The sequence below is a fragment of the Odocoileus virginianus genome, chromosome 5, assembly GCF_023699985.2.
Source record: "Odocoileus virginianus isolate 20LAN1187 ecotype Illinois chromosome 5, Ovbor_1.2, whole genome shotgun sequence".
NCBI lineage: Eukaryota > Metazoa > Chordata > Mammalia > Artiodactyla > Cervidae > Odocoileus > Odocoileus virginianus.
In genome coordinates this window covers 4,447,027-4,470,243 of record NC_069678.1, presented here as the reverse complement: position 1 = coordinate 4,470,243, position 23,217 = coordinate 4,447,027, and the positions used below count along the sequence as shown (strand labels likewise).

At 40.5% G+C, this 23,217-nt stretch overlaps 1 protein-coding gene, 1 long non-coding RNA gene and 1 other non-coding gene across 4 annotated transcripts in view; 2 read left to right on the top strand and 1 right to left on the bottom strand.

Moving 5' to 3' along the window:
- Positions 1-23,217, top strand: part of LOC139035118 (uncharacterized) — a 78,113-nt gene that overhangs the window by 22,118 nt on the left and 32,778 nt on the right. The gene's annotated exons all lie outside the window — the stretch shown is intronic.
- On the top strand, positions 2,219-2,341 carry LOC139035373 (small nucleolar RNA SNORA26). Its single transcript, XR_011488036.1, has one exon. It is a non-coding gene; the product is annotated as a small nucleolar RNA SNORA26 (small nucleolar RNA).
- The window catches only part of VTCN1 (V-set domain containing T cell activation inhibitor 1), a 68,389-nt gene continuing 54,966 nt past the window's right edge, over positions 9,795-23,217 (bottom strand). The window contains exons 4-6 of the mRNA XM_020889343.2: positions 19,275-19,553; positions 16,003-16,172; positions 9,795-10,007 (exon numbers count right to left, since the gene is read on the bottom strand). Of these exons, the coding sequence (XP_020745002.1) occupies positions 16,048-16,172; positions 19,275-19,553 (404 nt within the window). The 3' untranslated portion in view covers positions 9,795-10,007; positions 16,003-16,047. The remainder of the gene's footprint in view (positions 10,008-16,002; positions 16,173-19,274; positions 19,554-23,217) is intronic.

Sequence of the window (23,217 nt, the reverse complement as noted above, 5' to 3'; positions counted from 1 at the left end):
TTGGTACATGCCCAAGACTGGAATTGCTAGATCACATGGTATTTCTATTTATAATTTTTTTGTGAAACTTCTTACTGTTTTCCACAGTGGCTACACCAATTTACATTCCCACCAAAGTGTACTTCCCTTTTCTCCACATCCTCACCAACATTTGTTATTTGTGTTCTTTTTGATGATGGCCATTCTGACAGGTGTGAGGTAATATCTCACTGTAGTTTTAACTTGCATTCCCCTCATGATTAGTGATGTTGAGCATCTTCTCATGTGCTTGTGGGTCATCTGCATCTCCTCTTTAGAAAAATGTCTATTTAGTTGTTCTGACCATTTTTTAAAACTGAAATATAGTTGATTTACAATGTTGTGTTGGTTTTTGCTATACAGAAAAGTGATTCAGTTATACATATACACATATTCTTTTTCATATTTTCCATTATGGTTTATTACAGGATATTGAATATCTTACCTTGTGCTATACAGTAGGACTGACCTTGTTGTTTATTTTATATGTAGTAGTTTGTATCTGCTAATCACAAACTCCTAATTTGTCCTTCTCCCTTCTCTCCCTTTTCCCCTTTGGTCGCCATAACTTTGCTTTCTATGCCTGTGAGTCTGTTTTTATTTCAGTAAATAAGTCCATTTGTGTCATGTTTTAGATTCCAGGTGTAAGTGATTTCACATGGCATTAGTCTTTCTCTTTCTGATTTCACTTAATATGATAATCTCTAGGTCTGTCCACCTTGCTGCAAATTCTTCTGCCCATTTTATAATTGTGTTGTTTGTTTTTCTTGATACTGAGTTGTTGGATATCCATCCCATATTGGTCATATCACTTGTAAATATTTTCTCCCATTCAGTGGGTTTTCCTCATTTTTGTCAATGGTTTCCTTTGATGTGCAGAAGTGTTTTAGTTTAATTAGGCACCATTTATTTATTTTTGCTTTTGTTTCCTTTACATTAGCAAAGTGAAAAAGTGAAGTCGCTCAGTCCTGTCAGACTCGTTGTGACCCCACGGACTGTAGCCTATCAGGCTCCTGCGTCCATGGGAATTTCCAGGCAAGAGTACTGGAGTGGGTTGCCATTTCCTTCTCCAGGGTATCTTCCCGACCCAGGGAGCTTCGCAACCCCAAAAGATCTTGCTGTGATTTATGTCAAAAAGTGTTCTGTCTCTGTTTTCCTCTAGGACTTTTATAACATCTGGTCTTACACTTAGGTCTTTAATTTGAGTTTATCTTTGTATATGGTGTCAGATACACCCTCTTTTATATTTACATTATGTAGCATTAGGGTTAGTGTCCCTTTTGCATGACTTTGACCAACACAGAGATGCTTTGCTCTACAAGGACTGCAAAAAGGATTTTAGTGAGAAAGACAGAAAAAAGAAAAAAGCTGTCTTCTATTTTGAGAGCCCCAGGACAGAAAAGATTGTAATCTACCTCTAGCCCAAAGACAGCCTTAGTACTTGGCAATTTAGTTTAGTCACATGGAGCCAAAACTGCCCCATCACTGAGTTCTACTTGTTTGAAGATTGGCCCCACACTGGTTTTGTTTTTCATCTTTTCAAGCTCTCTGGTCTTTTGTGACATTTAAAATAGTAACTTGTGGTTTGAGAAGGCCATTAGTCAGTTCGGTTCCTTTAACAGCATCCACCTGCTGAGCCATTGTGCTGTAGTCTTCAAGTGTCCTCTGACCCGGTTTGAAGCAGGAGCTATTTGGACAAGGTTTTCCCTTGTGTCCCAACTGTTCAAATATTAAACATCTATTCTTGGTCAAATAAGGGGAAAAGGCTAAATTGGTCATATCTTTTCCTGTTATGGTTGTTTTGACATTCATTTGCCCTTTCCAATACACATTTGATACTTAATAATAACTAATTTTATTAATTACTTCCTATATGTTAGTGTTATGGACTGAATTGTGTTCTCCTGAATTCCTATGTTGAAGTCCTACCCCTCAGTACCTCAGAATGTGACTGTATTTGGAGATAGGGCCTTTAAAGACATGATTAAGGTTAAATGGGATAATATGGGTGGACCCTAATCCAATATTTCAGGTGTCCTTATAAGAAGAGGAATAATAAAAAAAAAAAAAAAAAAGAAGAGGAATAGACATCAGAGATGTGTGTCTGCAGAGAAGAGGCCATGTTAGGACTCACTGAAAAGGTGGCCATCTGCAAGCCAAGGAGAGGGGCCTTAATATGAACCAAACCTCGTCCTTTCCATTGCCCTTTTAAGGCTGACGCAGTGCCTTAAGAGGCTAACAAAGGAGCATAAAGAAAGTCTCCATAAAACCCAGAGAAGAGATTTTTAGACCTCCTCTCTGGATCTTGTCTGGAGTCACAACTGAACCGGAAGATTTTAAGTCTTAGCACTTACTAGTATGTGTATAGTTAATACCAAAGTCATTAAATTTAAACTTGACCTTCGGCTTGACAATTAAAAAAAAAAAAAAAGATGAACCAAACCCACTGACTCTTGGATCTTGGATTTCTAGCACCCATAGCTATAAGAAAGTAAATTTACTTTCTTGAGCCACTCACAGCCATCTCCAGGGAATAGATGGGTAAATGTATTTGCAAATAACTATTCTTTTTCCTTTCCTTTATATACTGGTTAACATTGTGGGTCTCAAAGGTTATCAAAAGATCAAAAACATATAAGTATACATATAAGAACATGCAATAGAGTAAAATATTATAAAAATTCAGTGGGGGTAAGGATGAATTAATGAGCAGTTTTGGAGAATCACTTGAAAAAACAATAGTTAACTCCCTTACCTCACAGATTATACTAAAAATTAGCTTCAGATGAAAAAAAGATTTAAATGTTAAAAAAGAAACATGGAATATTAAAATATAAAGATGATCATTTTTATATCATCTAGGGGTACTGAAGGCATGCAAGCATAAATACTAAAAGAAGAAACAAAAATGGAAAAAACTGATAGGTTTGATTATATATAAACAGTATATTCGGTCCTGGCAGAGTTTCCGTGCTCCACATTTGTGAACTCAAGGAAATATTTATAACAATTAAACCTATTCTTCAGGTATTTTTGAGGCCTAACAACACGGAACATATAAACTGGTCTCAAGAGACATTTTGGATCATCTGGTAAAGACTGCACCTCAGCAGGTTACAGCCATCTTCTGAAGTCTTAGAGATCGTCCCCAAGGGACTTTTGGGATCACATCAAGGTGAAGTTAGACTGAGTTAGGAGGAGGCTTTAAATTTCACTGCCAGCCCCTTTGTGAATTAGGGAAGGGCTGTGGTGGAAAATGCCCAAGTGTAATTGAGGAAACACTGAATCTCTTCCAGGGAGAGGGTCCATCTTCCTTATAGATGGCTGCAGATCTTCATGAGCAGTGAAGCTGAAAGCTCCAGTGAGTCCTCATAGTTTAATACCTATAATATACATGATAGCCAATATTTATATAACATATACGGGTGGATTCGTTATCAGCTGAGCCACAAGGGAAGCCCAAGAATACTGGAGTGGGTAGCCTATCCCTTCGCCAGTGGATCTCCCTGACCCAGGAATTGAACTGGGGTCTCCTGCATTGCAGGCGGATTCTTTACCAACTGAGCTATCAGGGAAGCCCCTCACACACACAGTATTAGACTTTTTATAGCACTTTTACAAATGACCAAGCTTTTTCAGAAATAGTATGGTTGTGATGAGAGATTTGAGTTTGAATGCTTTTTCAATTTGTTGTCTGTATAATCTTTGGTAAGTTACTTAACCTCTCAGGACCTGTTTTCTCCTCTGTAAAATGGTGACGGAGCTTGGGTCAAGGTGATACCCATCTTATAAGGACTGAAGAGACAAATACCTAGTATGATGTTTGAGACATAGGAGGCACTCCATTTCTTTCCTTCTCTGAAGATTGTAATTTGTGTCAGGGGATCTCAAATTTCTATAATAATAATGATTATAAAGGTAACATTCTCTTCAAATATATCTCATGTTACACAGTGATTCTTAATTCCAACAGTGGGGGTGGAGGTGGTGATTTATGTATGAGGTGATTTATGTATTATTAAAAAGTACCCCCACATCCTCAGTGAGAATCCTTGGTCTATTTTGATACCCCAAGGATCTCTTGCTACTTTGATATTTTTTGTTTAGTATTTTTACTCATAGTGTTATTTCAATGAAGTGAGGATTTGCCTTCATGGGAAGATAATACCTTAAGCAATGAAAAAGATGCCAGGGAGCATTTTTTTCTTGGCGTGGGGGTGCATGGGGAGTTTTGATGAAAAGAATGGTGAAAAGACAGAGTACTCAGGGCCTAGGGGAGAGGTGATTGGGCTGTATGGGAGAAAATGGATTAAAGGGATGATGAGTGGAACTGAAGACAATCACTATTTTTCTCATGGATCCACATTTAGCAGGCTGTGACTTGGCTTCTTCTGGGGGCCACCTGCTGTCTGTTAATAGAAACTACTATCTTTATGCTGTAAACTTCTCACGTTTCCAGTCTCATCTACCCTTGTTATGAGACCTGGACCCACCACTTGAGTCATATAGGGCTATCTGAGCCAACTCATCAAAGTCATATTAAGTACCATAAGATCCTGGGATTTTATCTGTGAAAACCTAATAGTTCTTCTTATGATACATAAATAGTTACAAATAAATTTTGGCAGCTGCAAATATGGAAGGTAAAGAGAAGGGAAATGGTTACAGTTTGCTGTGACCCTCTCACAGGATAGATGAACTGAGTATTTCCTTTGTTTAAAGAGTGTGATATAGGACCAAGATATCCATAAAGTTCTTATTTGAAGTGTTGTTTAGAGTTTTGGGTTCAGTTCAGTTCAGTCGCTCAGTCATGTCCAACTCTGCAGCCCCCTGGACTGAGCACCCAGTCCCTGTCCATCACCAACTCCCGGGGCTTACTCAAACTCAGGTCCATTGAGGTGGTGGTGCCATCTGACCATCTCATCCTCTGTCGTCCCCTTCTCCTCCCACTTTCAATCTTTCCTGTCATCAGGGTCTTTTCAAATGAGGCAGTTCTTCACATCAGTTGGCCAAAGTATTGAAGTTTCAGCTTCAACATCAGTCCTTCCAGTGAATTTTCAGGACTGATCTCCTTTAGGATTGACTGGTTTGATCTCCTTGCAGTCCAAGGGACTCTCAAGAGTCTTCTCCAACACCGCAGTTCAAAAGCATCAATTCTTCAGCATTCAGCTTTCTTCACAGTCCAACTCTCACATCCATACATGACTACTGGAAGAACCAAAGCTTTGACTAGATGGACCTTTGTTGGCAAAGTAATGTCTCTGCTTTTTAATATGCTATCTAGGTTGGTCATAACTTTTCTTCCAAAGAGCAAGAGTCTTTTAATTTCATGGCTTCAGTCACCATCTGCAGTGATTTTGGAGCCCCAAAAAATAAAGTCTTTCACTGTTTCCATTGTTTACCCATCTACTTGCCATGAAGTGATGGGACCAGAGCCATGATCTTAGTTTTTTGAATGTTGAGTTTTAAGCCAACTTTTTCACTCTCCTCTTTCACTTTCATCAAGAGGCCTTTAGTTCTTCTTTACTTTCTGCCATAAGGGTGGTGTCATCTGCATATCTAAGGTTATTGATATTTCTTCTGGCAGTCTTGATTCTTGCTTGTGCTTCACCCAGCCCAGTATTTCTCATGATGTACTCTGCATATAAGTTAAATAAGCAGGGTGACAATATACAGCCTTGATGTATTCCTTTCACTACTTGGAAGCAGTCTGTTGTTTCATGTCCAGTTCTAACTGTTGCTTCTTGACCTGCATACAGATTTCTCAGGAGGCAGGTCAGGTGGTCTGGTATTCCCATCTCTTTAGGAATTTTCCACAGTTTGTTGTCATCCACACAGTCAAAGGCTTTGGCATAGTCAATAAAGCAGAAGTAGATGTTTTTCTGGAATTCTCTCGCTTTTTCAATGGTCCAATGGATGTTGGCAATTTGAACTCTGGTTCCTCTGCCTTTTCTAAGTCCACCTTGAACATCTGGAAGCTCATGGTTCACATACTGTTGAAACCTGGCATGGAGGATTTTGAGCATTACTTTGCTAGTGTGTGAGATGAGTGCAATCGTGCTGTAGTTTGAGCATTCTTTGGCATTACCGTTCTTTGGGATTGGAATGAAAACTGACCTTTTCCAGTCCTGTGGCCTCTGTTGAGTTTTCCAAATTTGCTGGCATAGTGAGTGCAACACTTTCACAGCATCATCTTTTAGGATTTGAAATAGTTCAACTGGAATTCCATCACCTCCACTAGCTTTGTTCATAAGGGATCTTAAAATTGAAAATGCTAAGGATACTTCTTAGGCCAGACAGAGATTTGAACTGAAGAGATAAGATAATGCTGCAGGTCAAATTATGACTTTGAGAAGAGACAGGCATATCATTATCTGGGGGAGCCATGCAGTTCATAGACACAGAGGCTCCTAGAGTGACAACTCTAGACCCCCACTTTGAAGTGGTGACTTAACCTCTTTGACCCAGCAGATGCTATCAGTAAATAAGGCTTCCTGGGAGTGTCTGCTTGATCCTCTTCTATGAGCAAACTTCCAGGGACTACCTAGGCTCTGTCCTTATTTTGTCATCAACTTTATAGTGTCCAAGTGCTCAGCAATGAAAAACAATAGACAAAACAATGTGCGATTTTATGATAAATTGCATTTGGAGATAGAAGAGAAGAGTGAAATCATAGTGCAGAGGACCACTCAGAGAGAGCCTAAACAAAAAGTTTTGCCTGAGGGAAGTAGAATTTAAGGAAAGATAAAGCAGAGCATTTCTCAGGTTCTGTTTTTGTGACTGTTAGTTTTTACTCATGGCTTGCATACTGAAACTCCTGGATGATTGATGTCAAAAAAGAAATAAGACAAGGTCAGAAGGAGAAAGGCGCTCAGGCATATATTGGGACAGTATGGATTAGAGCAGCCGGTTGGCTGTTAGGAGACTTACCAGCTGAAGGGAGATTAGGAATGACAAATTTCATTAATAGAAGCCTTACTATGCAGTTATGACCCCCTGCATATCCCATCCCCCAATTAACAATGTAGAGATTGAAGTCAGCATACACTTACAACAAATGTGGGTATAGCTGGTAGCCAATACTCCTCAAAGTTTGGCTTATTCCCTCAAATTGTTATACTTCAGAAATATTCTAGCTTTTGCCATCCAGAGTTGAGATTCCTTAGATGTGGCGTGCATCGTTTTCTCGCCTTTGTACTTCAGGTAATACGATGCATCTGTTGTCTAATGCATCTGCACACACCGTGTACTCAGAGACAAGGCCAAAGAAACAAGGTGGGTTGGGAGTGGTTGCGCTTTCAGTTACTCTCTGAGTTTGAAAGTGAAAGTCGCTCAGTCATGTCCGACTCTTGGCGACCCCATGGACTGTATAATCTATGGAATTCTCCAGGCAGGCCAGAATACTGGAGTGGGTAGCCTTTCCCTTCTCCAAGGGATCTTTCCAGTCCAGGGATCGAACCCAGGTCTCCCGCAATGCAGGCAGATTCTTTACCATCTGAGCCACAAGGGCTAGCATTATTCTCTTCTTACAGAAGACCTTTGAGAACAAGCTGGGAATGCAGCAGAGATATTTCAAAGTCCCCTGGGAATTTGCCCTTTGGCAATTAAATTTTTTTTAATATTTTACTCCTCTACCAACTACTAGTATGATTTTGGGCAAATTATATAGCCTGAGGATAGCTAATTACCCACACTTTACCCTGGGCCTCTGGATCTTCATCTGAAAAGTGAAAGGACTAGGAAAGAGGATTCTGAAGTCCTTCCACCTCCTAAGATTTGAGAGTTTAATAATTCCTGAGTAGTAAAAATCAGATTTTTTTTTTTTGATACTAGGGCAATGGGTTTGTGCACTGATATGTACTCTCCCTCAAATGGGAGATTTGCCTCAAGCCTACTGTATATTCCCAGGTGGAGACTTGGCAGGCTGGTAAAGCCTAATGTAGTTTCCTTAAGAAAACTAGAAACTAGACTAAGCCACCTTGCCTATGTTCATAGGTTCCTATCGTTTCCATTCATTCATTTATTCATTCATTCAACAAATATTTATTGAAGGTCTGCTATGTGCTAAGTACTAATCTTTAGAACCTGATCTCATGCTTTTTATCCATTTTCCCTTAAACTCATGTTCTTTGACAAACTAGGCAGACAGCAGCATAGGAAATGTATATTTAATCCTTCTCTTGAATGGTCAGAACTCTAAAGTCAAGTTTTTTATAACAAAACGTAATATAAGCACAATTGGTCCAAAGTGCCAGGGAGGGCAGTATGCACCACGTGAGAAATATAGGGAGGGAGTTAGAAACAAAACATCTTTTCTATCAGAGCTTCACTTCTCAGGGCCTCATTTCAAAGGTTCATTGCCCTTGCTTTTGGAAGTCTCTGCTTCAAGGAAGTTACATGGTTTTGTTGCCTTAATTTGAATTTTGACTAGGCAGAGTCCTGAGATCTAAATTCAGAGTGATAGAACTTGGGATGAAAATCAGGCAACTCTCTCACCAGACTTGGTTTGTAGAGTAGGAAAAAAAGGAAAGGCAAGTGGAAGCTCCAACCAGCTGAGGGTCATCCCATCAGGAATTCCTGGTTGCCTGAAACTGAGTTCTAGCTCTCTGTGCTGAGGCAGCAGCCAGAGAGACAGAAGCTAATGCCTAATTTTAGGAGGCAAACAGGTTTGTTTGCTTCCCTCTTTTCTAGATACTTTTCTACTCTACATCAGAGTTTCTTAATCTCAGCCCCACTGACTTTTGGGGCTGCGTAATTCTCTGTTGTAGATGGACGGCCTGTGCATTGCAGGAGATTGAGCAGCATCCCTGGGTTCTGTCCAGCAGATGCCAGTGGTACCCCCACGTTGTGACCACAAAATTGTCTCCAAAATTTTCGAATGCCTCCGGGGGTGGCACAGAATCACCTGGTTGAGTCCCCCCTGGTTGAGTCCTAGATGCTGGTGAAAACTGAGGTGATCATTGTCTGGTCAGGATATAAAGAAGAAGCCTCAAATCTTGTGATGACCTAGTATCACACATGGTCAAGATGAGAGGTCCTTTCCCCGGACCATTCAAGGATAAACATCATCTGAGAAGTAAAATAGCATCAGTTTGTTTTAAAAATAAGGTGCTGACATAGTTTAGAAAATCAGTGTCACCCAACTACATTTTTTATGTTCGAATTATGATCATTTTCTACATGTTTTTCTTGGCATTTGTCAGGTGGGAGGAGATGCCAGGGCACTTTTGCATTTTAATGAAAAGTGAATCATACGACCCTTCATTAAAATGTACGCGTGCATGCTTAGTCGCTCAGTCGTGTCCAACTCTTTGCGACCCCATGGACTGTAGCCCTCCAGGTTCCTCTGTCCATGGGATCCTCCAGGCAAGAATACTAGGGTGGTTTGCCATTTCCTTCTCCACAGGATTGTCCCGACCCAAGGATCATACCTGGTCTCCTACACTGTAGGCGGATTCTTTACAATCTGAGACACCAGGGAAAGCCCGCTAAAATGCAGCCACCTCTAAACTATGAAGTGGCGGCACATTACCAACTTCCAACTGAATCCACTACAGTTTGATTTGTGGATTATAAAACATGGATATAGTGCAATCAGAACTTTCTAGAAACTTCCTCAGAGCACCATCATAGCAATATAGCTAAAGATTCAGAGACAAAAGAGATGCAATGTCCCATTATCTCACTTCTTGGGTGGGGATGGTGAGGTCCCTGAGATATGGGGATACACTTGTCCCACATGCATTTTACTTGATAGTATTAATACACTTCTCTAGTTCAGATGAATTATTTCTCAACTTTTAATATATGTCTTTGAAGATAAATTTATCTTGTTCATATTGAAGTCTTCTGTGGGTTGCTTTTGGCTTCTTTTTGCTTCTTGATCTTATTTGTTCACTCCTGAGTTATAGACATGAATTCATTTCCCCCCAGAAATATAAAACTAGGCCATATCTTGTGGTGAAATAGTTCTGCAGATTCCTGGGATTCTGAAAATAATAGCAATAAGAAATCGTTACAACCATTCAGCAAACACTTATCAAACACTGAAAGTCTCCCTTCCACTGTATGAGTATATTTCTTGTTCAGAAATGGATTTGTTTTTCTGTATTTTGATGATATTCTATTGAGGCCACATGGTGTCAGGGGTCACTAGGGGAGAGGAGATGACTTGAGTCTCCCCTTCAGAAAGGGGATCATCCTCACAGCAAACAGGAACTGAGAGAGGAGCTATGGGCAAGCTCCTAGACGGAAGTAGAAAGATGACTTCTCTCTGAGTTCTCAACCAAGGAATGTGTGTGACCTAAAGTGTCATCAGTTATAATGTGTATCTCAAGTAATGATCTCTTCACTTATTTTTTAAAAAATGATTTAAGGTTATCCCCCTATAGTTCTAGAGAGAAAGAAGTGAAGCTATAGCTAACCAGGTGACAGTATATAACTCTTTGCATACTGCATGTGAACATATATTCATGTATGTCTTATTTTATTTAAAAAAAAGATTGCAAATCACTGCTCTAAGGGAATACAAGATAAAGATGAATAGGCTATACTTTATAGGTCAGATTATCTAGTTGTAGTATATTAAAAACTCATTTACAGTGTCATGAGAATCAAGGAAAGAAGAAAGGGTTCCTTCTAATGAGATCCTCAAAGGATAGTTTTCTCAGAGAAACCTCCCTCCAGTGACAACCACAGAGTTTGGAAATGATGGAAATTGGTAGGTTTCCTTACAAAAAATCTCTTCTGTACACTGCACCATAGTGTTTGGAGAACAAGAGAGAAAATGAAAAGCAGGTCAAGAGATCCCCAGCCAAGATGGTGGAGTAGAAAGACCCTGAGCTCATCTTCTTTCATGGGCACACCAAATCACAGCCATTTGCAGAACAGCCATCAATGAAAAAGACTGGAGTTTACCAGAAAAGGTCTACAACTAAAGACGTAAAGAAGGAACTACAATGAAACAGGTAGGAGAGGCAGACTCATGATGTAGTCAAGTCCCCTACTCCGAGGTGCGTGACCCAAAAACTGGAGGATAATTACCTTGCAGAGGTACTCCCAAAAGAGTGAGAAATCTGTGCTCCACATCAGGCTCCCCAGCCCAGGGGTCCTACACTAGGAAGGTAAACTTCTAGAACACTTGGCTTTGAAGGCCAGCAGGGCTTACTTTTAGGAGAGCAAAAGAGCTGGGGAAGAAAGACTTCACTGTTAAAGGGTGCACAGAAAATCTCACATGCTCTGGAACCCAGGCAGAAGCAGTAATCTGATATGAGCCTGGGTCAGACCTGCCTCCTGATCCTGGAGAGTCTCCCAGAAAGGTAGGAAGCAACTGCACATCACCCTGGAAATACAACTGCTGATGGCAGCCACTCTGGGGAGCTTCTATCATGTGGACACTGACAAAGGCTAGTGTGAAATTCTGCCCGCAGCTCATTAGCACCAAGACCTGGCCCCACTCAACAGTCTATAAGAGTCACCAGTGCTTGGATATCTCTGGCCATGCAACTGACGGGCAGAGCTGTGTCTCTGCCCTGATGGACAGCTCTGCCGGTCAGCATACCGGCTGCCTTGAGGCTACCTGAGGCCATAGCTGCCTCCGGATGTGGCCTTACCCACCAGAGGGCCCAGGACCTAACTCCATCCACCAGTGGGCAGGTACCAGCCCTAGAACCCTCTGGGCCTGGATGCTGCCCTTCAGGAAGCCTGTTCTAGCCTCTGGGCCAGTTTCAACCACAAGGGGGCAGACACTACATGCAAAAAACCACAAGCCCAAAGCCTGCAGACCTAGCCTGCCTACCAGCAAGTCAGACCCTGCCCAGATGGGCCCCAGCCCTGCCCTCTAGCAGGCCAACACAAACTTTGAGACACTCAGACCCTGGTCCCAACAGTATCAGGAGTGCCCCTTCCCCCTCCCCCAGCAATCCAAGACCATCTCTGGGCCCTGCAACCAGATTCCAGGACATAGCTTTGCCCACTGGTAGATTGGCACTGACACCCTTGCTGTCACCCACCAGACAACATTACCAGAGTTCTTTGGACCCTGACTCCAGCCATCCGTGACCCAACACTAGCCCTGGGTCCCCCTGAGGTTCCGTAGTCAGCTGCCTCTCTAGCTAGCAGCCTCAACTCATGTGGATGGCCTGGATACCAATTGGACCAGGGGCCAACCAAGCCTACTAGACCTCCCACATAGCCAGCCTGCAACAACAGGAGGACCCACGCAACCCTCATATAAAGTACTCAAGAGCATATAGTTTGGGTGATGAGAGGCGAGTGTACTGTTGGGACACCTAAGAGGTCTCCTACAAAATAGCACTTCTCCAAGGTGGGAAAATGTAACCAACCTACCAGGTACATAAAAATACAAACAGCTTAGCAAAATGAGGTGACAGAGGAAGATGTTCCAGACAAAGGAACAAGGTAAAACCTCAGAAGAACAACCGAGTGGAGCTAGGCAATCTACCTGGGAAAGAGTTCAGGGTAGTGACTGTAAAGATGATCAAAGAAATAGGGAGACACAAAAAGTGAGAAGTTAAAGGTTTTCAACAAAGAGAAAATATATAGAACAACCAAACAGAGATGGAGAATAGAATAGCTGAAATGAAAAATACACCAGAAGGAATCAACATTAGAGCAAATGATGGATGAGTGGACTGAAAGACTGTAGTGGGAACCACTGATGCTGAACAGAAAAAAGAAAAAATGAAAAGAAATGAGAGTTTGAGAGACCTCTGTGACAACATCAAGTGCACTAGTATTCATGTCCTAGAAGGAGAAGAGAGAGAGAAAAGGACTGAAAACATATTTGAAGACATAATAGCTGAAAACTTCTCTACTCTGGAAAACGAAACAGACATCCAAGTCCAGGAAGTGCAGAGAGCCCCAAGCAGGAGCCAAAGAGGAACATATGAAGACACATTGTCATTAACATGGCAAAATCTAAAGGGAAAAAAATATTAAAAGCAGCAAGGGGAAAGCAACAGATAACATACTAGCAAACTCCCAGAAGGCTATCAGCTGACTTTTCAGCAGAAACTCTGCAGTCCAGAAGGGAATTGCCCAATATGTTTAAAGTGGTAAGAGGGAAAAACCCACAACCGAGAAACTTCTAGCCAGTAAGACTCTCTCCTTCAGATTCCATGGAAATATCAGCAACTTCACAGGCAAGCAAAAGTTCAGCACCACCAAACCAGCTTTACAGGAAATGTTAAAGGAACTTCTCTAAATTAAAAAGAAAAGGGCAAGTCTAGAAACATGAAAAGTATGATAGGAAAAAGCTCATAGGTAAAGGCAAACATAATGGTAGGAAATCATGTCATGCACAAAGCTAGTAGGAAGGCTAAAAGACAAAAGCAGTAAAAATCATCTATATCTTTAGTAAGCAGCTAAGGGATACATAAAACAATGAGATGTGAAATGTGATATCAAAAACAGTAATCAAGATGGGAGGAGAGCCCAAATGCAGAGTTGTACTTTGAAATTAAGAGATCAACAACTTAATACAATCATGTGTGTATTTTATTGCTATTTAAAAGCCTCATGGTAACCACAAACCAAAAACTTATGCTAGGTACACAGAAAAGTAAAAGGAATCCAAACATAATACTAAAGATGGTCCTCAAATCACAAGAGGACAAAAGGAGAAAGGGGCAAAAAAGCCTTAACAAAAAGAACCCCCAAACAATTACAAAAAATGATAATAAGAATATACATATAATTACTTTAAATTTAAATGGACTAAATGCTCCAATCAATAGACATAGAGTGGCTGGATGGATAGATCTGTATATATGTTGCCTACAAGGTACTCACTTCAGATCTAAAGACACACAGAGACTGAAAGTGAGGGGGAGAAAGATATTCCATGTAAGTTGGAATCAAAAGAAAACTAGGATAGCAAAACCTATATCAGATGGATAAACTTTAAAATAAAGACTGTTAAAGAACCAAGGACACTATATAATGATCAAGGAATCAATCCAAGATGAAGATAAAACAATTGCGAATATATATGCACCCACCATAGGAGCACTTAAATATATAAAGCAAATATTAATGGATGGAAAGGGAGAGATCAACAGTAACTCAATAATAGTAGGGGACTTTAAAATCTCACTTACATTAATGGACAGGTCATCCAGACAGTATAAAGTCTCCAATTGGTCTAATGTGTCATTTAAGGTTAGTGTTTCCTTACTGATTTTATATATATTTATCTAACATTTAATTTGAAAGCATCAGAATACATATTCTTTTCAAGCACACGTAGAACATTCTCCAGGGGAAAGCACATGCTGCTGTGCATCAAAGCAAGCCTTGGTAAATTTTTAAAAATTGAAATCATATAAAAACATCTTTTCCAATCACAATGCTATGAAACTAAAAGTCAACTATAAGGAAAAATGACTACCAAAAAAAAAAAAAAAAACCACCAAAAACCCCCCATGTGGAGCCCAAAGAGCATGCTACTAAACAACCAATGAGTCAATAAAGAAATCAAAGAGAAAATTAAAAAAAATGCCTGGAGATAAATGAAAATGAAAACACAATCCAAAAATCTGTTCAAACAAAAATCTATACAACAAAAGCATGTTGTTTATAGCAAAACAAGCTTAACTCAGGAAACATGATCTGACCTGATCCCCACAGCAGCCCCAAAAGAAAGGGTTTCCTCTAATTTAATTATTTGCAATTTTTGTAATCTTTGCAATTTTTATAATATCCATGTACTACCTTATCCATGTATACATTATATTTTTAATTCAATCATTATGTTTTAAAAATAAATATAAGTGGTTTTTTTTTTTACCATACTCAAAAAAGCAAAGCAGCTAACAGATTTTTGCCTGCCCTTGAGGACTTATCTAGGCAAAGAATATATGTGCCTTAGAGAGTGTAAGGTATTACAAATTATACAGGCTCACCAAGGGGATGTGAAATAAAAGGACCATTAGGAAATGGGTGAAGGAAATGTGGACCTGAATTTACCATAGCATAGAGATTTCCAAGAAGGGAGAGACAGGGAGCAAGGACAGAGGGCAGTAGCGGATAGCCGAGAGAAGGAGGAACCTTAGGAAGAAAAACTTAGAGAACTGTGACTGCAGAGGTGAAGACTTTAACTTTGATGTGACAGCGCCCCGAGAGTCACTTTAGGTTGCAGAGTAAAGGAATGCTATGGTGAAAATAGCATCTGAATTTTTTTATTCTGGCACCATGTTTCCTATCACCTGAAAGAGAGGAAGGTAAGTACAAGATTCTAGAACTAGCTGGGGCATAAAATGATGAAGCTGGATTAGGGTAGTCTGAAAGACATGGGCAAGGACTGTACAGCTTGGGATCAAATTGACCTGAGGACAGATGGGGGACAGAAACAGCTCTAAGGTTGTGAGCCTGGTGCATGGTGGCGGTCACTGAGTAATGCAGTAGTGTTGACTGTGACTTTGTAACTCAGTGGTGTATGCAAATTCTGCATGCAGAATATTTAGGAGGAAGTGTCCTACCAATAATTAGAGCCAAAGGATTGAAGGGACAGCGAGAAGTCTCAGCTGGAAGGCTAGTTGGTGAGCGCTTTGTCAAGTCTCTAGTAGACAGAGGCTTTGTTGGGGGGTGGGCATTGCTGGGTGGGGAGAAGCTACTTATGTGATTATGCCCATGTTCCTTTGTGGAATTCAGAGTAATCAGGGCCAAATATCTCTTTCTCTCCAGTAAGATGTTTTCCTTCAAGGATGACTCAATGAATGAAAAGGTGTTTGAATTTATACAAATATTTGAATTGCATAGAGTTGCTTTTCCTGTGAGTCTGTCAATGAGGTCTATACTCGTTGTTAACAAATGCTTACCTTTTACAATAGCAGTGGAAATAGTGCCTGCTGCCCTGACATTATTAATGTTTCTCTCTGAGGCTGGGGGCTGCTTGATTCTTGATAGGGACACAAGTACAAACATACATAGAGGATCCCCAACACCATTTGTGATTCATCTCACCTGTCATACGAATGACTTTGCATGTTTCTGTGTGACCAAGGTCTGTTATTTTAGCATCAGATAAAAGCAGAGCGGCAAGAGTACCCAGTCGATGGCAGAATAAGCAGAGACACACAGGGAAGCCTTTGAGTTCAGCAGCTGTAGGTGACTTCGCCTCTTAATCTCAGAGTCTGTAAAGGAAGAGAAAAATGTTCAGGATCATAGAGGAAAAGGTGATGTCTTCTGCATCTGGCTGGTTAACAAAGAAAAGTACCCCCAAAGCAGAACACGTTGTTCCTAATATAACTTGTGCCCTAGTTTGGGGGGAATTTTGTAACCCATTCTCCACCTTTCTGTAATTAGCTTAAAAGCAGAGCTTTCCCTTTCTTGAGAGATGTTCCATTCTCTCTTCCAGTCCAGTGAGCACTCAGCCGAATGAAAAACGATGCCAATAAACAGATTGCTATTGGTTACCAAATAAAAAATAGGCTAAACCAACAGCCACCGCCAGTCCTTGCTTTCAGACACATTTTTTTTCCCTCTAGACGGTGACCTTTACAGGTTCTGTGTCATTTGCTTTCATCACAGCACCACCAAGTAATGAGAAAATATTGTTCTCATTTTGAAGTAGAGAAAGGCAAAAGTGAAGAATTAAATTACTCTTTACTCTGTTTTCTCCCTAGATAGTCCAATGTCATTTAGTCCGTTTCAACTCTGACACTTAATAGCTGTGTGACTTCAGGCAAGTTTAGGCAAGTTAATCTATATGTGCTTCAGTTTCTTCATCTATAAGATAGGGCTAAAATAATAATCAACTTCTTAGGGTTCTTATGAGGATTAATGAATTAATACGTATAAACACTTAGAACAGACGCTGGCCCCATAGTAAGCACTCAATAGGCATTAGCTACAAAAACAACAGTAACCCCACTCAAGCCTGATAAACATTACTTCCATTAAGTTGATCATTTCTAAATCCACCTCCTTAGCCCCAGTTCTGTCCTAAATTCCACATCTGTATTTATAGTTACTAGAGTATGTCAGTTTAAAAATGTAATATTCAGCAAATATTTTTGAGTGCCTGTTGTTTGAATTCAAAGGAGTCTAATAAACACCCTCTCCCCCACTGAGCTCTGAACCAGTTAAAGAGTAAGACGAAAAAAGTGAGGCAACTGGAAGACTAAAATCACCTTTATTCTTGATAAAGCTGATAATAAAGAATTAGGCTTTGTCTGCAGAGACGTGGGCTGCAGGCATCTTAAGACCGGGGCCTGCTTTCTCCCACAAGGGCAAATCCTGCCCCTGAAAACTGATGACTCAGAGGAGCTAATTTCTGGTTAGCTAGAGAGAAAGGAACATAATTCCTTGTGTTATTCTATTCCGCTCTGGTGTTGAGCTACTTATGCGTCCCCTGATAAACTCACTGATGGGGTGAGTTAATTCCTCCTCCTCTGGGAAAGAGTGAAAGAGGGGAGAAGAGAGAGACTAGAAGGGTTACACTGGTGGAAGAGGTCTCTTCCCATGGAAGAAGTCTGTGGCATAGGGATGAAGCAGCCTCCCCCAGACTTGTCATGAGCCGGGTCCTGTGCTAAGCACTGGACATCTCTGCCTTTGTACGCAGTGGACACTTTCAACACAGCACCTCTAAAATCTTTAATTTCCTCCCAAACACGTTGCTTTTCCTACATTTTCATTATTGTTGTTGTTGGTAGCATTACTAAACCTCCTAAGCAATCTGGGTAGAAATATCAGACCCCTCTCAAGTTATTCCTTCTCTTGTCCTGCACATTTGTGTCACCAAGGCTTGTAGATTGTTTTCTTCATTAACTTTTGATTCTTCCCCCCTTCCTTCCCATTGTCACTGCCCCAGTTAAGATCCTTGTAATTTCTCCCCGGGCCACTGATATAGGCTCCTGACTTCGTGCCTTTCTAGTCTATTAAAGTCATTTTTTCCCTTCAAAACCCAGCTTGAACTCTTTCTCATCTATTGAGCCACTGTACTCTTAATAACTCTTTCCCCTAGATGCCACATCCACCCTGATTAACTTCTCTTATGACAACTGTGCTATTCATCGTAGTATTTCATAGGACTTACAAATTGCTTTTCATGTGTTTGGCACTCAATAGACACTTGTTGAATGAATGACCCCAGTTAGCAATAAGAGAACACAGGATATAAACCCCACAGGCTCATTCAGTTGTTTAAAAACTTACCCTGTGCATGGTAAAAAGGAGTTATGTTAGTTTATGTTGATTTTTGAGCTATGTCACACTTCTAAAAGTTGTATATAGTCCTAGTACTGGTATATGGAGCACTTGTTCTAATGTATCCAATAAGCATGAGCTGAAAAAGAACCTGCTCACTGAATAAAAGCTGTGCTCAATTTCTGTGGCTTGTTCAGTTATTGCCATTTCTATTAGAAGCATTCGTTATATAGTTTGGAGCTTTTAATTGAGATCTAAACTGAGATACTCTTGTTAACACTCATTGTTTTAAGTGCCTAACACTTCATTCTCCCTTCTCTTCTGGGAAGGCCTTTCATCCAGGTACTATCTCATTGGTCTAAGTACAGGTAGCTGACTGAAGTTGAGCCTTTCTGGGAATGTCGAGTCAGACTGAGGGACTGACCTTCAGTCTGGTTACTCTCTTGAGAGAAAGAGACTTTTACAGGTAAGAGCTCTTGGCAATCATATTTTTCCCTGTTGACTAACACAAAAAGGTAAATTAGAATTTACTAGAGAATAAACTAGAAATGAGAGACAAAGAATACCAATGGAATTTAAGTTCTTAGTTCCAGCTGCTCCTAAAGTCATACTGTACTTCCTGACCTTGGTTTCATGAGATATCCTAATACTCTTTTAGCTTAGGCCTGAGTTGGTTTTGTCTTGTGTTATAGGCAACTAAAAGTGTTCTAATTGGTACAGTCATCAATTTGTTCCACAGGATAGTGGAAGAACTCTCTTTTTCTCATGTAGATGATTTTTTTTATTAGATACTGCTTTACCAAAGAAATCCTTCTGAGTTAGACAGGGCCTCAGAATCCTAAACACTGCTCTCCAGGCAGTAAAAAGGCATACAAATGAAAATTAATTGTCAGCTTTGCCCTGTAGGCCATAAATAGTTTTGTATTAGTTTTGTTCTTACATAATGCAGTCTCAACTGGAATTGTGATTGAGGTCTCAGTGAAACTTTCTGTGCCCTGGTACATAATTTATCTGTTAAAGAAATTAAATTTTAATTATACTTGATTATAACAGCAATACATTCATACCACAAGTGTGAAGGAGCCCACCTGTCACTTTGATATCCCCTGTGGCTTTGGCAATGTCGTTTTCAATCATACAGGAGTAAGTGTTGTTGATTGTGACGTTGTAGAGTACGGACACAACCTTCATGGTCACATTCTCAGAGTTCAGCTCAAAGCTAGTGTTGGAGACATCTGAGAAATTGGCTCCCTGGTCAACTTGGGATGCCCAGACCACTGTGGGCTGGGGAAACCATCGGGGAGCCTCACATCGTAAGCTCTCCGAGCTGGCGTTATAGTCCACGTTCACCTCTGGGATGCTGAAGGCTGCAGGTCAAAAGGACAGATGTCAAGGTTGGACGATAAGACAGTGCAGTCTTTGAGGTGCTAGGTCTTACAACAAAGACACTGAGGTGACTCAGTATTCCCAGTGGGCTGTGTATGGCTCATTGTATCATAGATGCAAAAAGTGATTTGCTCAGAGTATTGCTATATATCACAACATTCTGGCCAATATCACAAACTCCAAGGACCTATGTTCTAGATGTAATTGTTACACAAATAAACTTCTCCGTGTAAGAGGAGTTCCAGTGATCATACAAAAAATTTTATTAGCTAGGGAAGTTGGGTGTTTATTTTCCCAGGCACCCTGTGAAGCCTCCTGAATTTTATGTATTTTTCTGCCTGGAGGGTAAAGTTAGGGTGGGGAGGGAGAAGGAAGAAAGAAAGAGCATTCACCTATCACCCACAGAAATTCCATACACAGGACCTGTCATTGTGGAGATCTAAAGTTTGCTTGGGTAGAGATTGCCCTGGTATCCATGAATAAAGACAGGCATTTGTTTTCCTCTAAGATAATGCTCCCTGGGCTGGCAAGTACATTTTGAAATTAAAACTAACTTCCTCATCTATCTAGGCAGAGAGACACTTGTAAAAAATGTTAAGTTGTGGACTTCGGCCAGTAAATGTTTATTATGCCAAAAAGGCAGGATACACATTGTTAATATATTCAACATCTTCCTTTGCCCAGGACTGTGCTAGTGTTGAGTGAGAAGTAGAAAGACAGCTTTGCTATACCCTTAAAGAGCCTGCAGCACAGCAGGGGAGACCAGACTCACATACTTGGAACAGGTTAGGAATGAGCTCCTGGGAGATGATGTGGGAACCTGAGTGTACATGACAATGAACCACCATTTATTGAGGGTGTGCTCTGGGCTACGGACCAAATTCTAGACATTATTTCATTTCTTTGTCAAAACAGTCTCAGGTGTATCTATTATTGTGACCACTTTAAAAAATAAATTTTTAAGTCTGGAATGATTTTATTTATCTTTTGGTCATGCACGGCAGCATGTGGAATCTTAACTCCCCAACCAGGGATCGAACACGTGCCCCCTGCATCGAAAGCATGGAGTCTAAACCACTAGACTGCCAGGGAAGTACATGGAATAACTTTAGATTTATAGAAAAGTTGCAAAGTTAGTACAGAGGGTTCTTGTATACTCCTTACCCAGTTTCTGCTAATATTCCGCTAACATAACCATGACACATTTGTCAAAACTGAGAGACTATTAATATTGTGTATATATTACTATTAATTCCAGACTTCATTTGGATTTTATCAGTTTTTCCAATAATATCCATTTCCTATTCCAGGATCCCAATCAGAATGTCACATTGCCCTTATTTGTCATGTCTTTTTAGATTCCTCTGGTCTGTGACATGTTCTCAATCTTTCCATGTTTTTCATGACCTGGAGAGTTTTGAGGAGTACTCAGTTCAGTTCACTCGCTCTGTCGTGTCCAGCTCTTTGTGACCCCATGGACTGTGGCCTGACAAACTTACCTGTTCATCACCAACTCCTGGTGCTTACTCAAACTCTTGTCCATTCAGTCGGTGATGCCATCCAACCATCTCATCCTCTGTCGTCCCCTTCTCCTCCCACCTTCAATCTTTACTGTCATCAGGGTCTTTTCAAATGAGTCAGTTCTTCGCATCAGGTAGCCAAAATATTGGACTTTCAGCTTCAGCATCAGTCCCTCCAATGAATATTCAGGACTGAATTCCTTTAGGATGGACTGGTTGGATCTCCTTGCAGTCCAAGTGACTCTCAAGCGTCTTCTTCAACACCACAGTTCGAAAGCATCAATTCTTCGGCATTCACCTTCTTTATGGTCCAACTCTCACATCCATACATGACTACTGGAAAAACCATAGTTTGACTAGATGGACCTTTGTTGGCAAAGTAATGTCTTTCCTTTTTAATATGCTGTCTATGTTGGTCATAGCTTTTCTTCCAAGGAGCAAGAGTCTTTTAATTTCATGAGTGCAGTCACCATCTGCAGTGATTTTGGAGCCTCCCAAAATAAAGTCTGTCACTGTTTCCATTGTTTCCGCATCTATTTGACATGAAGTGGTGGGACCGGATGCCATGATCTTCATTTTTTGAATGTTGAGTTTTAAGCCAATTTTTTCACTCTCTTCTTTCATCTTCCTCAAGAGGTTCTTTAGTTCCTCTTCACTTTCTGCCATTAGCATGGTATCATCTGCATGTCTGAGGTTATTGATATTTCTCCTGGCAATCTTGATTCCAGCTTGTACTTTATCCAGCCCAGCATTTCTCATGATGTTCTCTGCATATAAGTTAAATAAGCAGGGTGACAATATACAGCCTTGACGTAACCCTTTTCCTATTTGGAACCAGTCTGTTGTTCCATGTCCAGTTCTAAATGTTGTTTCTTAACCTGCAGACAGATTGCTCACGAGGCAGGTCAGGTGGTGTGGTATTCCCATCCCTTGAAGAATTTTCGTTTGTTGTGGTCCACACAGTCAAAGGCTTTGGTGTCGTCATAAAGCAGAAGTAGATGTTTTTCTGGAACTCTCTTGCTTTCTCAATGATCCAACAGATGTTGGCAATATGATCTCTGGTTCCTCTGCCTTTTCTAAATCCAGCTTGAACATCTGGAAGTTCACGGTTCACGTACTGTTGAAGCCTTGTTTGGAGGATTTTGAGTGTTACTTTGCTAGCATGTGAGATGAGTGCAATTGTGTGGTAGTTTGAACATTCTTTGGCAGTGCCTTTATTTGGGATTGGAATGAAAACTGACCTTTTTCAATCCTATGGCCACTGCTGAGTTTTCCAAATTTGCTGACATATTGAGTGCAGCACTTTAACAGCATCATCTTTTAGGATTTGAAATAGCTCAATTGGGATTCCATCACCTCCACTAGCTTTGTTTGTGGTAATGCTTCCTAAGGCCCACTTGACTTCACATTCCAGGATGTCTGGCTTTATGTGAGTGATCACACCATCGTGGTTATCTGGGTCATGAAGATTTTTTTTGTATAGTTCTTCTGTGTATTCTTGCCACCTCTTCTTAATATCTTCTGCTTCTGTTAGGTCCATGCCATTTTTTCCTTTATTGTGCGCATCTTTGCATGAAATGTTCCCTTGGTATCTCTAATTTTCTTGAAGAGATCTCTAGTCTTTACCATTCTATTCAGGAGTACTAGCTAGATATTTTGTAGGATGTCTTCTATTGGAATTTGTCTGATGATTTCCTCATGATTAGACTGAGATTATGGATTTTGGAGAGGAAAACAATAGAAGTTAAAGTGCCGTTCTCATTATGTCCCATCAGAGAGTGCATGAAATCAGCAAGACTAAATCATAAGGATGTTAACTTTGATCACCTGGCTGAGGCTGTGTTTGCTAGGTTTCTTTGGAAATTGGACTTCACTAACACACCTTAAGTGTGGTGGTTGGGGGAGCAGGGAAGTTCTAAGCTCCACCTCCCAGAAGGGGAGAGATCTAAAAATATTATTTGGAATTCATCTATAAAGAAAATTTGCTTTATCTTACTCATGTAAAAATAGACTTGTGTATTTATTTTATACTTAGTTATAATTTAATACTATGTTGTTTATTTTGTTGCTCAGAGCATTCCAGCTTTGCCACTGGAAGTCCTTTCAGTTGGCTCCCGTGTCCAGT